This window comes from Phragmites australis, chromosome 21, assembly GCF_958298935.1.
Source record: "Phragmites australis chromosome 21, lpPhrAust1.1, whole genome shotgun sequence".
NCBI classification, from domain to species: Eukaryota; Viridiplantae; Streptophyta; class Magnoliopsida; order Poales; family Poaceae; genus Phragmites; species Phragmites australis.
In genome coordinates, this window is record NC_084941.1 from 12689131 (window position 1) to 12703868 (window position 14738).

The 14738-nt window shown below is 40.6% G+C and overlaps 1 protein-coding gene across 2 annotated transcripts; it reads right to left on the minus strand.

Annotated features, from left to right (window-relative positions):
• Positions 1 to 7473: 7473 nt before the first annotated feature.
• Positions 7474 to 13283, minus strand: LOC133903067 (alanine aminotransferase 2). 2 transcript variants are annotated; one of them, XM_062344416.1, is made up of 15 exons: positions 12987 to 13283; positions 11654 to 11704; positions 11157 to 11207; positions 10996 to 11061; positions 10867 to 10928; positions 10392 to 10470; positions 10207 to 10311; positions 9997 to 10107; positions 9771 to 9908; positions 9412 to 9486; positions 9241 to 9316; positions 8961 to 9115; positions 8803 to 8877; positions 8524 to 8727; positions 7474 to 7847 (listed from the first exon to the last, which is right to left on the minus strand). In XM_062344416.1, the coding sequence occupies exons 1-15, from the start codon at positions 13023 to 13025 to the stop codon at positions 7731 to 7733; spliced, it is 1404 nt and encodes a 467-aa protein (XP_062200400.1). In that variant the 5' UTR covers positions 13026 to 13283; the 3' UTR covers positions 7474 to 7730. The 2 variants fall into 2 exon arrangements, with proteins under 2 accessions (XP_062200400.1, XP_062200399.1); XM_062344415.1 differs by having other exon boundaries at positions 9196 to 9316; positions 12987 to 13279.
• Between the last annotated feature and the right edge of the window lie 1455 nt (positions 13284 to 14738).

Below are 14738 nucleotides of genomic sequence, written 5' to 3' on the forward strand. Positions count from 1 at the left end.
AGACTAATAATAGAGATTTGGTGCAATTTTCATTGTGTGACAGGGAATTTTTAGGAGGAATCAAGAGACTGAAGCAACATCTCACGGATGGATATGGAGATGTGCAAAAAAGTGCCAAGACTTCAATAGCAATCATGAAAGAAATGCAAGATTATCTGAACAAGAACAGAAGAAACATACCACTCAACTTAGATGATGATGGAGGGGATGATTTAGATGAGGTAGCAGGTGTTGGCTCCACCACTACCTCTACTTGTGTGCCAAGTTCTGGGACATCAACCAAAAGGAAGCAATCTGCCCTTAATTTCATGGTTGTAGCACTAGAAGTGAAGCAAAACAAGTAATTGCTACTATACTTTGAACAAGCCTTGAAGAAGTTATTCATCAAAGACATACCAAGGACATTTCTACTCAAGGTTTCATTGAGTCAAAGCAAAGAAAGACATGTTGAGAACATGCATGTAGTGAAGTTCTTCTATGAGTGAGGCATACCATTTAGTGCCGCAAACTCAAGAAGTTTCGAGGGCATGTGTGAGTCCATTGGACAGTATGGTCCTGGATACAAGCCTCTTAGTTACCATGAGCTGAGGGTGCCCTTGCTAGAGGATAAGGTGAAAATGGGCCACACTCGGATTCGAGCAGTCCAGATGAGGATGAAGATTTTATTCTTGGTGAAGCTCCACATCATTCTACTCAAGAGAGTGATGGAGAGAATATGCATGTCAACAGTTTGGATGAATTCAACCTTGATGATGACTATTGACATATGAGAGTGTTGGTTGTTGGTGTTTTGCTCTTTTGGATTGAGTATGGCATCGCGTCACCTCACGTCATACTTGCCTAAAGGATGTGAAGGTAGTCAGGCACCTCGCCTCACCTTACCATCATGACAGTTATGCTAATATTAAATATTGACCCCACATATGGGACCAACATGTGAAATGGTTAGGAGAGCCATGGAGTCCAAAACCCAGGTTACATGCGGCAAGCCATAAAATCAAGAATTTTCTACAACTACGACCATGAAACCTAGGATTTTCTTAATGGATTGGGCTAAATTTTGGACTTGCATGATATATTAGGCACCTTAAAGGATTTTCTTAAAGGACACCTATTTTTAGTAAAATGTTGTCTGAAGTCTCCACCCTTTCCATTTTTGGTAATTAAGCATTTAGGGGCCAGAGGAGGGAAGCCATGCAGAGAAGCGATGCAGGTTGCAAGACGCGTCCATGCAGATGGGAAGACCATCTGTTCTTCCCTTATTCACCCAAACATATAAAAGCAATTATGTTAAATGTATACGCAAATTATACTAGATTGTGAAAGCAAAATAGAAAAATGCGAACACATTTCAGATGTATTTGTTCATTGAACAAAAATTAGAGCAATTTGTATTGTTCCTCTCAACAAAATGGGTTTGATTTCTATTTTTGCATGAGCAAATCAAGGTGGAACAGGCACTATATTATGTAAAATCAAATATGAGAGAAGAAATATCATAAGCAAACATTTGAGGTAAATATTTGCATATCTGCAAGCAAAATCATACAAACCTAAAAGGAAGTTTGGCAAATTTCACAAGCAAAAATAAGAGAAATTTGCACAAAAATAGGATGATTTTGGAGAAGCAAAATAGGGAGAAAAAGAAGCAACTTTAGACATTTAGTAGGAAAATTGGTACAAAAATCAAAAGCAACTTTTCCATGCCGATGTGGAGACGTAGCCAGCACCCGCGACGCGTCGTAGCAGAAGGAGACCACGAGGAGCGATCCGAGGGACCTCATCAGAGGAGAAGATGTGGAAGCTGTGGTAGATGAACTTGCCTTTGCTATCATCAGAGATGTCATCGGGTGGCGTAGGGAGGAGGTCGAGCGCCCGCATGAGGGGTTTGTAGCTAGGAATCTGCTCGGTGCTCCAATTGACAAGGATGCAACCACCATGGCACTCCACGTCTACCACCCAAGGCACGCATCCTCATTGTTGGGGATGCGGCTGAGGAAGAAATCGGTGCCGCAAATGGTGGTGGTGAGGTCAGGGCTGAATCGGCAATGGAGGGGCATGAAGGAAGGGATGTTGGGGCCGTAAGGGTCAAAGAAGAAGCCAAGGATGGGGGACGGGTGGAGCGTGTTGAAGCGGCGATGGAAAGTGGGGGAGGAACGTATGGTGGCGAGGAAGGCGTGACAGACGAGGGTGGCACAGACGAGGCTAGGGAGGGAGGGTGGTGGTGGAGGCGAGCAATTGGCTTCTCACCGGTGGCGATTGTTAGGAGGTCATGGCGATTGCAGAGTTGAGGCAAGAGAGTGCTGGATGAGCAATAGAAAGATCGGTCCAACTAGACATTTTCCCAACTTTTTTTTGGTTTTACCGGGGTGGTGAAGTAGGTTTTGCATGCATGAAGTTAAAATCATGCACGCCCGGAAGCTAGTCTTTACCTTTCTTAAATTTACTCTTTTAATTAATTAGAATCTATTGCACAATGATTCTAGCCACGAATATGATTCTACTCTCTTTTAGACTGTAGCGAAATCCCAATCATCAATTCAACACCGAGGTATCCCAATCACAATCATAAAAAAGGAACAAGAATCACCGATTAGTCCGTTCTCCATCACCCATCCACACAAATGGTAGCAATACAAACTCAAATACTCGGACGCACAATCACAATCAAGTTGAACCCTCACAACCCTCACATGGGTCAAACTGGTCGACTGCACGGATCAAGCAATGCAAGGATAGCCACCTTTTTGTAGAGGGGGACGATCAAATGCTATCATGCAAGCAAGGCCCACCCTACCTCTGATTGATGCAAAACCCTCATGCCATCCCTCGTCTCATGCGTGTTACCAACCAGATGGGATGGGAGAAAACAAGAGACTTAGGACCTGTTTGGCAAAGCTTCGAGAGTAGCTTCTCGGCTAGAATCAGGGGGAGGTCTGCCAAACAGCAGCTTTCAGCTTTTAGCTCCCTGAGTGAAATCTGTGGGAGTGATTCTCTGAAATAAACTAAAAGTTGGGGAGCTGAAAAAAGTAACTTCCCTTGATTCACTTCCTGCACAGAATCACTTCCTCTGTATAGTTTATTCTAGAGAATCACTTTCAACCACAGAATCACTTCCCCCAGAGAATCACTCTCTACAAAGAATTTGAATCAGAGAGAGCTCTACCAAACATGCCCTTAAGAGATATTTGGTTCTAGGTCTTAGTGTGCCAAGCTAAAATTTGATATTACCCATACATTTTAGCCTCTATTTGGTTTGCTACCCTGATTTGGCTCTTCTAAAAAAAAATTGGCACCCACAGTTCATACCGAGGCCAAAATTTGACTTAGGGTTAGGGCAAGCAGAATGGAGACCCCAATTTTGGCTTGGCTGGCTACCCAAGTTGATGCTAAGGTGGCAGGGTACGATTGGTTGGCATAAATACATGCTTTTAGATTTAGCAAGCTTCAATAGACTATTTTTTAAACTGTAATTCCGATTTGTGATCTGCTTGTACCATTTTATTTCTTGTAATTAAGTTTGCAAATCAAGATCCATGTTGACTATATTTTGATGCTACAAAAATTAGTTACATGCAGGTCCCATATGTCATACTCACATCTTTCAGAAATTTTAGCATGACTGTAATCGAAACGCCCTCGTCTAACCTTAATTTTTCTACTGCCCTAACTTTAGCTTGGTCATGAATCAAAAAATATTTTTTCTACCAAATTTTAGTCCTACAATTTTATCCATGATCAAAATTTGATTTGGCATGTTGGGGCTAAAAACTAAACAACCCCATAGTATCTCCGCATGGGGTGCAATGCCTTCTTCAAGATGATCTGCGATCGTCGGTACCTGCAAAGGGAGCAGTCCCCTCCATGAGCAACGGGGCGGAGGAACCAAAACATCAATCTTTTGTGACGGTAAAGATCGAACCTTTGGGTTGAGGGAGTCCATAGTGAGCACAGCGCGGGCGGAGGAAGACGGCATCTTGTTGGCTTCCTCAGCCGCTGCCGCCGCCACCGCATATGAATGAAACAAGAAGCAGTGTGGGCTAGCAAGGCTTCTACACAAGAGCAGAGATGGCCAATAGAGCCATTCGGGTTGGCCCGGCACGGGCCCGGATCGGCACGGCCCGACTACTGTAATGGGTTGTGTTGTGCCGACTTGCGTGCCTCCCTCTCGGCCCACGGCACGGCCTGTCAGTCACCGTGCAGTGCCGGGCCGTCCAGCGCACGATTACGGCCTGGCAGCACGGCCGGCCGACAGGCCTGGAGGCACGAGCAGCCCGACTGAGGCACAGGCGACCCGAACGGCATGGTTGGGCTATGCCATCCCAGCAGCACTTCGAAAATAAAAAAATAAAGAAAAATCATAAAAAATGAGCTTTATTAGTAGGTTGCCTCATTAAAAATCTTTCTAGGAAAGGAAAAAAGAGTACAACCTAGCTTAAAAAATTGGAAATTACACGTTCTCAAGTGTCAACAACATCCAGATACAAATTTTCGTATGAAGCTTCAAGCTCAGTATTCTCTGCAGTCTGTTGCATTCGCGCTTCAGCTTGTCCCTAGTCTTTTACTATAGTGAGTATTTCCACCATCTCACTTGTGAGATTTGTTCTTCTCTCTTCGATTATCCTTTCAGTAAGACTGAAGGCAACCTCAGAAGAAACTGTAGATATTGGAACAGTTAACAAATCTTGTGCTAACAATGAAAGCAATAGATAATTCGCCTTGTGCTCATGCCACCATTGAAGTATGTTGAAATTTTCTTGTTCATGGTTGATAACGTTGCTGTCGATGAAGGTAGTTAGCTCCCCTCCGGATGTTGGAGTTCCAGCACTCGTAGTCGTAGACGATCGTTATGAAGATTCTGAACTTCTTGATGAAGAACCTCCACCAAATATTTTTCCTCACGTTGTCATCTTCTTACTAGTTGTGGGTGCTAGTGGAGGTCGTTACAACCGAACTCCGGCATACTTTGTTTCATATTTACTATAAACATCGAATAACTTAGAACGAACATTAGTATAATAAGTAAAATAATCATGACCAAGAGCATCACCTAGAATTGTGACAACTCTACAAAACCTGTGATTTTAACTCTAGGATCTAAAATAAAAGTAAATACATACAATAAGGAATTTCTTTCCAATATTTTAAAATTTTAAATTTCATAGGAACTACACAATCTCTTGGAAGATTATCATTTTCATACATGTTTAAATAAGTAGCAATTTCAACAATATTATGCACTACTAAACAAGATATTAGATAATAAACTCATGATAAACTTACAGTTGAATCATAAAAAATTCAAGAAAATCAAGTATCCTTTTGTCAACATACCAATGTACTTCCGTGAGTAAAGTTTGACCCTATGCTGATGATAGTTTATATGAATAAACACACCAAATGTGCTCTTGTATGGTATAATATTTTTTAGCATCATGAAAGTAGAGTTCTATTTTACCGGCATGTCTATAGCAAACTTATGTGGACACACACATATTGCAACACAATATTGCTTATATGCTACAAAAATCGTCTAGATATTGCGACAACCTCTACAAACCGGATTTTACTATAAGATTGATAATATGACAAGCACATCGTTGATGTAACAAGAAATATTTAGCATATATACTAAACAACGGAGTAAGAATATCCATGGCTCTAGAGTTTGCACTGGCATTATCTAAAGTGATATAAAATATTTTATTTGTCAGACCAAAATCTTCAACTACTTGAGATATTTTTTCAGCAATATTTTCACCGATATGCGCGTTGTCAATAAACCTAAAACCTATTATTCTCTTTTCTAATTCCCAATCATTATTAATAAAATGAGCAACAACACTAAGATAATCCTCTGTAGCCATACGTACCCATATGTTTGAGGTCAAAACAACTAAAAATGTACATGTTTGCAACATTTTTTTAAACTTGCTACGACACGCATTATAGTATTTTACCATATCCCTTCTAGTTGTCTGTCTAGAAATATACGTGAACTTAGGATTGCTTGCTTAATATAATATTCAAATGCAGGAGACTCACTGATGTTGAGTGGTAGATCCGCTCTTGCAATAAAGCAGCATAACTCTTTTCGAGCATTGGCAGAGTCATAATCCCAATGACAAATAGAGCTATCGGGGTTATACTGCAGCAGCGTTTGCTTCATGGCTGCTCCACTCTTTCGCTTGCAAGTTGTGACGTGCCTCTTTAAATGTCTCATTCCACCTGAGGGCTTTGCAGATAATTCATGTTTGCAAATATAACACCTAGCATACTTGACACTTATCCCATCTTCCTCTCTGTAGAACCTTTCAAAGTCTTGCTAAACTTCGAAAGTACCAGCTCTTGATCTTTTAGAGCCGTGCTTGCTGATACGTGTGCACTTGTAGAGTCTGACGATGGAGGTGCTGCTACATCACCATGTAAACCAACCGGAGGTTCACCGTCAGGTCCATCATCACCTGCAGCACTAGTATCAAAAGGGCTATAATTCCCTGTGAGTCCTTAGAGAAAAAATCATGATCGATGGATGTATTATGATCATGATCACCGGCATTCGTAATCAATGTCGAATGACACTAAAAGAATACGAATATTCAAAGTTAGAAATAATCAATTAATAAAACTAATAATAAAACATGAATGAACAAAGATGAAAAATATCACCAAGATTTCTTCAACGTCAAAACAACAGGATAACGATTTTGGAATTACTCGGATTTTTAGCAACAATTCAAACTAATTTTGCCAAATTATCGCTAATTTTCCAGAACTTCGAGACAAGAATGAGATGAGAAAACAAGAGAGCAAATGGTGTTGTTGGTGTGCAATGGAAGGGTAGGGTGATCCTCTATTTATAGGTGAAAATATATATTTTTTAATTTTTTTAGCTCAAACGGTCACAAAACGACTATAAAATTCAAAAATACCGAGTTAACAGGCCGTTTCAGGATGCCCTCGCGTGCCAGACCCATGCACAACGGCTACAGCCGACCCAGACGTGCCCGCTGGGCCATGCCACCGCATGCTGCCTGGGCCGACCGTGCCTCCTATGCTGACGCGGGCCTAGACTGGTTCGGGCCATACTTGTGCCTACCTGGGCTAGACCATATCCGTACCAACTCGAAAAATATGAACCGGACCGTGCCAACCCGTCGTACCCCGCGCTCGGCCCAAACACAGCTCAGCCTCGTGCCATACCAGCCTATCTAGCCTCGGCCGAACCGTACTTACAGTATCATGCTTCAGACTGATTTAATAGACACAACCTATTTAAACATCTTTACACAAGGAGACGAGGGAAAGCTGGTGTTCATTCGACACAACTGCAGAGCAAAAAGGAGAACTCACTAGTTGAGCATAGTAGGTCCACTAGTGAGTTTATTTGCTTCAGAAACACTCAGTCCGAGTAATGTTTTCTTTTTTTTGTTCCTGCTGCCCTTCCCACTTCTGCAATTCTGCCGATCTCAATACCTGGAAATCAGATTTGGCTTGGTAATAAAACCTCGCATTTCATTTTCATACAACACAGCGACGGAAAATTAAAACAAAATTTTGCTCAATTGACATTAAAGGCACCGGACTACTCTGTTTCCTCGTTCAGTGATTAGCTCACACAAAGGGGATTGTGTAGCATGTTTTATTTTGTTTGGTCTAAGAGATGATGCTATTAGGGCGGGAAAGGAAGGCGCTTCTACATAACCCCCATCTTCGCATGTTATGACAACTTAGTCGCGGTATTCTGCCATGAACGCCTCATGGAACGCCTTGAAGCGGGTGATCACTGCAGGGATTTTGTCTTCCTGTGGCAGGATTGTGCATCTCACGTGCCATGTTCCGGGAACCTTTTCAGTGGAAGAAAGGAACAAAGAGGTTAAGATGAATACAAGTAGATAGATGTTATGTATATGAAAAACGCTCCTCCACATATATACATATGCGAGCACAATGCACTGATGCACCATCCTACACACTGATCATAGCCTTCAAAACAACTTCCATACTCCGAAATTCAATATTATTATAGAAAACCTAAATTAGTTGCATCTTTGTGAAGTACCTTCCCCGTCAGAAATCAACAATACAAAGGCAACCTGTACTGTACTTAACAGTAAAAATCTGTTGTGAGATGTCCCAGAATACTTGTAGATAGAAAAATGATGTATTAATAGTAAGTCCAGTAAAGTCTGTGTTATATGGACACGGGTGCGGGTGTCAGAGTCCGACTCGTGTCGGGACGTCTGATTCGGCAAAAATATTTGGGACACGCCAAATATCACTTGGAATCCGACACGGGTGTCGGAATCCGATACGAATACACGAGTGTCCGACTCGGCAAAAAATTTTGGACACAGGTGTCCGGGTAATGCAAAGTAAAGTAACATTGGCAAAAATACTTCAGTGCAGGCATGCATTAATGTTATGACTGTTATGTATTACGGCTAATCTCCATATGTTTGAACCAGATAAAATCTGCAACTACAGGCGCAAAAGTATATTATCAAGATTGAGTTGACTTACTTGGCCAAATCCAGATCCAGGGACAACAACAATTCCAGTAGATTCAAGGAGACGGAGAGCATAAAATGCATCAGGTGCTTTCTTAGCAGCTTTAGCAGCCTCAATTGCCTTCTGTGGCAACTTAATCTGAGGGAAAAGGTACATTGCTCCTTCAGCCTTGTTACATGTAAATCCCTCAAGATTGTTGAATGCATCCTCCAATGCCTGTAAGAGATAAACAAAATCAAGAATATTTCTAAGAAGTCGCTCAAATTATAGCAGAATCGTAGCTAGAGGCACCTTTGCACGACGAGCCAAAGATTGAAGGATTCCATCTTTCTCTGCCTTGTACGAAGCGTATGATTCATCCCCAACCTGACAGATTCAAATAATGATTTTTTAACTGGATAATTAGGAATTTCTTTTCAAGTCAAATTTTTGAGTGTCATATCATGGACCTTTGGTGGATTCATGATGAGGCTGGCAAGGATCTGACCAGTGATATTGGAGCACAGGTTCACTGATGCTATTTTGTAGATCTGCTCTCTTACTGGAGCACTGAAGCCAGTAATTTCCATGTAACCTCCTCTTTTACCACACTCTCCATAATATCCTGGTTGCAGCAGCAATATCCTTTTTGGTTAGCCAGTGGAACTGTCCATAGAACATAAAGCAGCGCATTATCGTATCTACCTTTAGAAACAGACTGAAATGATACTAGAGGGAGATCATCCTCGCCGTATCCCATGGATCTTGCTATCTTCTTGAAAGAATTAAATGTCTTGTTGTCAACATAGATGTTCTCTTGATATACCTACCGATGTAAATGGCATTGGTATCACAAATGAGGCAAAGAAATACAACTAAGAAATTTTTTCGTTGGGTGCTTTGACAGTGATTATCACTCACCTCATCAGCTAGAAGAACAAGGCCCTCATTTTTGCAGAACTTCACTATATCACATTGGTTGTCCTTAGCAAGAACCTATAAATAAATGAACCACTTCATACAGATTTCTCTTTTGGTCATCAACATCGAGTACAAAAGGTTTGTTCAGATCACAGAACAAGGGAAACAAATTTTTTTTCCTCAAACAAAAGCTGTTTCCTAAAAAATAAAAAAGAAACACATTCCCTAATTTAATTATAGAAGAAATACACGCCTTATGTTTTTATACGAATTATCAAGAATATGGTGAACAGAAAAAGTAGAAAATCAAAGCAAGCAAGGATGTTCTTTAAATGCGAGCAGAAATGATGGGGTCAAACCTGCCCAGTTGGATTTCCGGGGTTGATAACCACCAAAGCCCTAACATCAATGCCTCTCGACCGAGCATCTTCTAGTTGCTTCTTAAGGTCAGAGATCTCCAAACCCCACCCTGTTGATTCATCAAGGTAATATGGGACCTGAAAGAAAATGCCCTCGATTTAGGTGTTGGTGCTACAAGATATGCTACCATACTGAATTATTTTGCCAAGCAATCAAAATACATACAAGAGCTCCACCATGAAGAGCTATGGAGGCCGAGTACAAGGGGTACTGAGGAATTGGGCACAGAATTCCATCTTTCTCATTCCTTATCAATAACTGCATCATCATATGCACCTTAAAAAGGAAAGAATAATATGATGATGAGGATTCAAGTTCTGTCATGTTTATTTAAAAATTTGTTGTGGCAATTGAAACAGAAGTTAAAGTTCACACCCCAGGACTCGCTCCGTCTGTAAGGAAAATGTCGTCTGCATTTGCAGGGCATCCATCACGTGAGGCGATCCCAGCAGCAATTGCATTACGCAGTCCATTGATACCCTAGGGAAAATCAACAAATATAAAGAAGCCAGATTCCTTTCTCACTGTGATTAGTAAAGGTATCAGGGTGATATGCTTACCTGGCTGTGGCTGTAAGCACCAGTTGCTCTTCCAGGAATAGTGGCAAGAATCTGCTCTGCTCGAGAAATAGCATCAGCACTGCAGCGTGATGAGCCATCAGATAAACATAAGTTTTCAAATTTCAGTGGGGCACCAAACTAGTTTGGGAAGCTTCTGAGATAAATAAATGTGAAAGTGAAAGCATGTTGAGCAAAACAAAAAAATAGTAAACTTAGCCACAGTACAAAAATGCAAGCCCGAAGTCAAATGTTGAAAAGCAACAAAAATTTAAGATCTGACAAAACATAGGAAAATTTACTATCATACAACACAGAAGTATCTCCACAGTGGTTTGCAGATTTTTCAAGGTGATTTGACACCCACCTAGTTAAGTGTTTGCACTAGATGTCTTCACATTTAAGTTTTCTGTAAATTGATTCATGGAATAAAAGATGACAATTTTTTTTCTGACTGAACAAAGATGACAATATTCACCTGAACAGTAATTTAGTTTCCTCTTTTTCCAACAAGCATGGATGATCACAAAGTGCAAGAACCTGCAACATACCATGTAAAAATCCATGGAAATAAAATGCGAGCTCCGCAGGTAAAATGACCACGTACCTCCCTGAAGAATGTCACTGGTAGCTGACCAAGAGATTGAGGATTCCCAATGTTGCAATAGAGGATCTGGAAGGGCAAAAAAAGAATGAGCTACGAAATTGTCGAAAAAAGATAAAGCTACTTATTACTTATTAGCATATGTCAAATCAACAGTAAAGTACCTCATCAAAAGGAAGAGACCCTGGTTGAGTTTGTAGCTGTTGCTGCAAGCGCTGGAAAAGGAAAAAAAAGATATACTTAACCATTTCCATGCAGGCTCCTATTAGCAATCTTCAATAATTAGGATGAAATTGATTAAAGGACAATTGCACATTAAATTACTCAAATAATGCGGCTGCTAATACTAGAGGCTCTAACCATCACATTGACTGTATACTAGATTCTTTCCAGAATTAAATGTAGAATTCAAAAATTTTATTGAAGAAAATCCAGGTAGCTCAATGTGCTGTTCTTTGTTAGTTCACTCAAAATGAGAAAAGAGCATGAAAGTAATTCCATTACTCTAATACCTTAAAAAAACTACGTATGAAACATATCCAACTTTATGGTTTTTTAGGATAGGTGATTAACTAATTATTTGGGAACATGAACAGACTAAACTGTGCTGAAGTGGATTTCACGCATTACTAGATTGATGATTTGTGGTCACTCAATATACCTGAGCATGGATGACAATCTCTCCACGAACCGCATACTCACATTTTAAGACCTGCAATAGTCATAAGTTTATTAGCTAGGCATTAGAAATGCACATGGCTGATCAGGTAATGGACAGAAAATAGTTAGCCGTTCCAATAAACAGAAAACAAAATGCCTGGGAATGAAGTGGCATTTACATTCCCAAAAAATAAACTACAATGAACCTAACAAGGGCTTCCATTTAGAAAACTGTGGCCGAAAAGTGGATGAAGTCCTATGCTGTTACATGACAGCACAAAAATTCGTAAGGAAAGAAAAATATCCATATAAACAAGTGGTTGTGATGGTATAATATAATTTTGCATCATCAAATGCTGCACAGCTGACAAAGGCATAGAGCTAATGAATTACTGAATGCAACAAGCAGAAATAATGCACAACATATAGGTAACTTTGGAAGATGAAAATTAATGGAAACTGATGTAATCTAGTAAACAAACAAAAGCAGAATACACAAATAAGGCAAGGGAGGTACAGAAAAGGAACAGAAAATAAACATCAAACGAACTAGAACAAAGTACATTCTCCTTTCCCACATAAGAAAAGCATCAAAACTGATGTCAACAAAAAATGTGAAAATCAATATCACACGACATCAAGAGAAGCCTGGCAACCATTCATGCCCCATTATCTAGCACCTAAAACAGGAAATTCCATCAAGTTCAAAAACGTTAAATATATCTAGTAAACTTTACGCAAGCAGCTTGTTTTACTAGATTAACGTTGTGAGGTTATTTTTATTTTGTAAGGTTCAGAAGCTTGCAGATTCTACATCAATTTTAAGCAAGGAACATGGATTACAGTATGAGTAAATAAATGGTGGTTTAGTTCTGGAGAAAATAGGTGATCGATGTTTTAGTATTCTCATGTTCTAAATCGCCCATGAAAGACTCAAGACCACCTTAAAAAGGGACACATCTGTAGTTGCTGCGATTCTCTAGAAAAAAAAAATCCTCATTTCTGAAGTTTAAATCAACAGATTCAGGCAATCAGGGCACAAGAACAGGAACAAAGTAAGGCAACCGCCACTCCATAGAATCAAGCTCGGATTTTTTTTCACTCAAATCTCGCCGGAGAGAAGCGGTCTCGAATCGAACAGGAACCTGAATGGGCGGTCCGAACCAACGACGCGCCAAATCAAGAACGCGGAAGACCCAATTCATTCAACACCTCGGCGCAACTCATCTGTCCCCACCAAAAAACTAATCTTTCATCCGAAACCTAACCAACAAAGCACCCTCAAGAATCAAGGGACAGAAACATACGGGAAAGAAAGCGGGCGGCGCCCTCACCTTGGGGTTCAGGTTCTCCACGGCGATGCTGGCGGCCATGGCGAACAGGAAAGATCAGCTTCGCCTCAACGCAAGGACTGGGCTGGATTGCTTGTCAGCCGAGACGACGGACGGGTCCCTCTCCCTGCGGTTTCGTGGCGAATCGGGGCCAGCAAGAATGGTTGGTGCTTATGAAGAGGCGAGGAAGCAAACAAGACGGGCAAGTCGCCCGCAGGAAAGCGAGTGGAAAGAGGAGGGCCGCCGACCACCGCAGCTGCGGTTTTGGTTTCACCACTAAAAAAGTCTTAACCATGGCGGAAGATGTGCAGCATGTGATTAGTCTTCGCTCTTCTCTGATGAAAAGCTGGGCACACACACCAGCACACTGTGGCCTTGTGTGATCTTAAGCATGCTGATCCACCACCACGATGATGCCCTCCTCCGCCGTGCGATGACTCGCAACTCCATCGTAGCGATCCACCCTGTTCCACCCACGTGCCGACTCCTTGCTCAACTAGCTCGATGACGCCTCTGCTGCCCTGCTGAGCCACCATCGTGTCGCCTGTCGATCCGCTGTTCACCTGCGCCTCCATATAAATTTCTACTGCATCAACGCCCTCCTCTGCACGAACTCCCTGGTTTTCTCGCACGTTGTACCTTCATTTGTTCCTTCACAGCACCAACCTAGCCACCACGTCTATATCTCCCACACACATACATGATAGTGTGAACACATAAATCTTCACTGCAGGTACCTATTGTAGATTGTTTTCTCTCCTCCTCCTTTTAATTTTCTTGTTTTCTCCATGATTAGAAAACAACTATCATGTATGTATGTTCACACTATGAGTAGTGCGTTGATTAGAAAAAACACTCTGCTTTACTCTTTTACTTGAGGCCTTCATGTGTCTTCAAATGATGCTAATTCCCTAACTATTTATACTTGATGAAGGGATGCATTGAAACGTCATGTCCATTCACCTATCATTTCATGAAACAACACATTCTTTAGTGAAACAACACATCTTTAACTAATCAACATATCCATTAGTGAATGGCCACAATCGTTCACTTATTAGTTATTGTGTCTATCCATGTTCTATAGAAGGGAGATGAGAGGGTATTTCAACCAAATAATTTCAATTCTTTTAGTCTACCAATCATCACACTAGAACGTTAATTATTAGAATAATTCAATAAATTACATGAGCCACAGTTAATGAATAAAATATTCTTATATTCTCCCACTTGGCTTGTGTAATGACTTGAAAATTCAATAATTTACTTTAAGATTTCACAATATATTGAATCTATCAAGCCATCTTCAGTTATTTTGTCAATAAGGTTCCATCCATGCATCACTGTCGATCCAACTTGAACTTTAAAAGGAGAAAATAATCATTAAATTTTATTTATTATGCCACTAAACCATGTATACCTCATAAAATAGTTAACAATCAAATATAACTTTATTGAATTTACGAGTGTCATAAATTTTTTAGCAACACTATTACATGTGTACACACTTTGTCAAGCTAATGCTAACAAAGACTTAACTATAAGACCCATCCTTTCAATAAGACAATACATGTCGTGAGCTGCCTTTTTAGCGGTCTGTATATCAATTTGATGTGCTCATTTAACACTTTTTGCTTTTGCCCATTTTATTTACAAGTACTTCAAATCATTGAACTTTTCAAAGTTGTCACTCTTACGGATAACAATCTACGTAGTAGCCTCAAAATATGTCACATATGACTGCTCCCACTCTTT

Bases quoted from the DNA above. Each gene is read 5' to 3' on its own strand.
- LOC133903067 (XM_062344415.1), bottom strand. From the start codon at position 13,025: ATGGCCGCCAGCATCGCCGTGGAGAACCTGAACCCCAAG. The intron at 11,208-11,653 runs GTATATTGAGTG...TTCCTTTTCCAG, and splicing joins AGATTGTCATCCATGCTCAG to CGCTTGCAGCAACAGCTACA. The intron at 7,848-8,523 runs GTAAGTCAACTC...TCCACTGAAAAG, and splicing joins CTGGATCTGGATTTGGCCAA to GTTCCCGGAACATGGCACGT.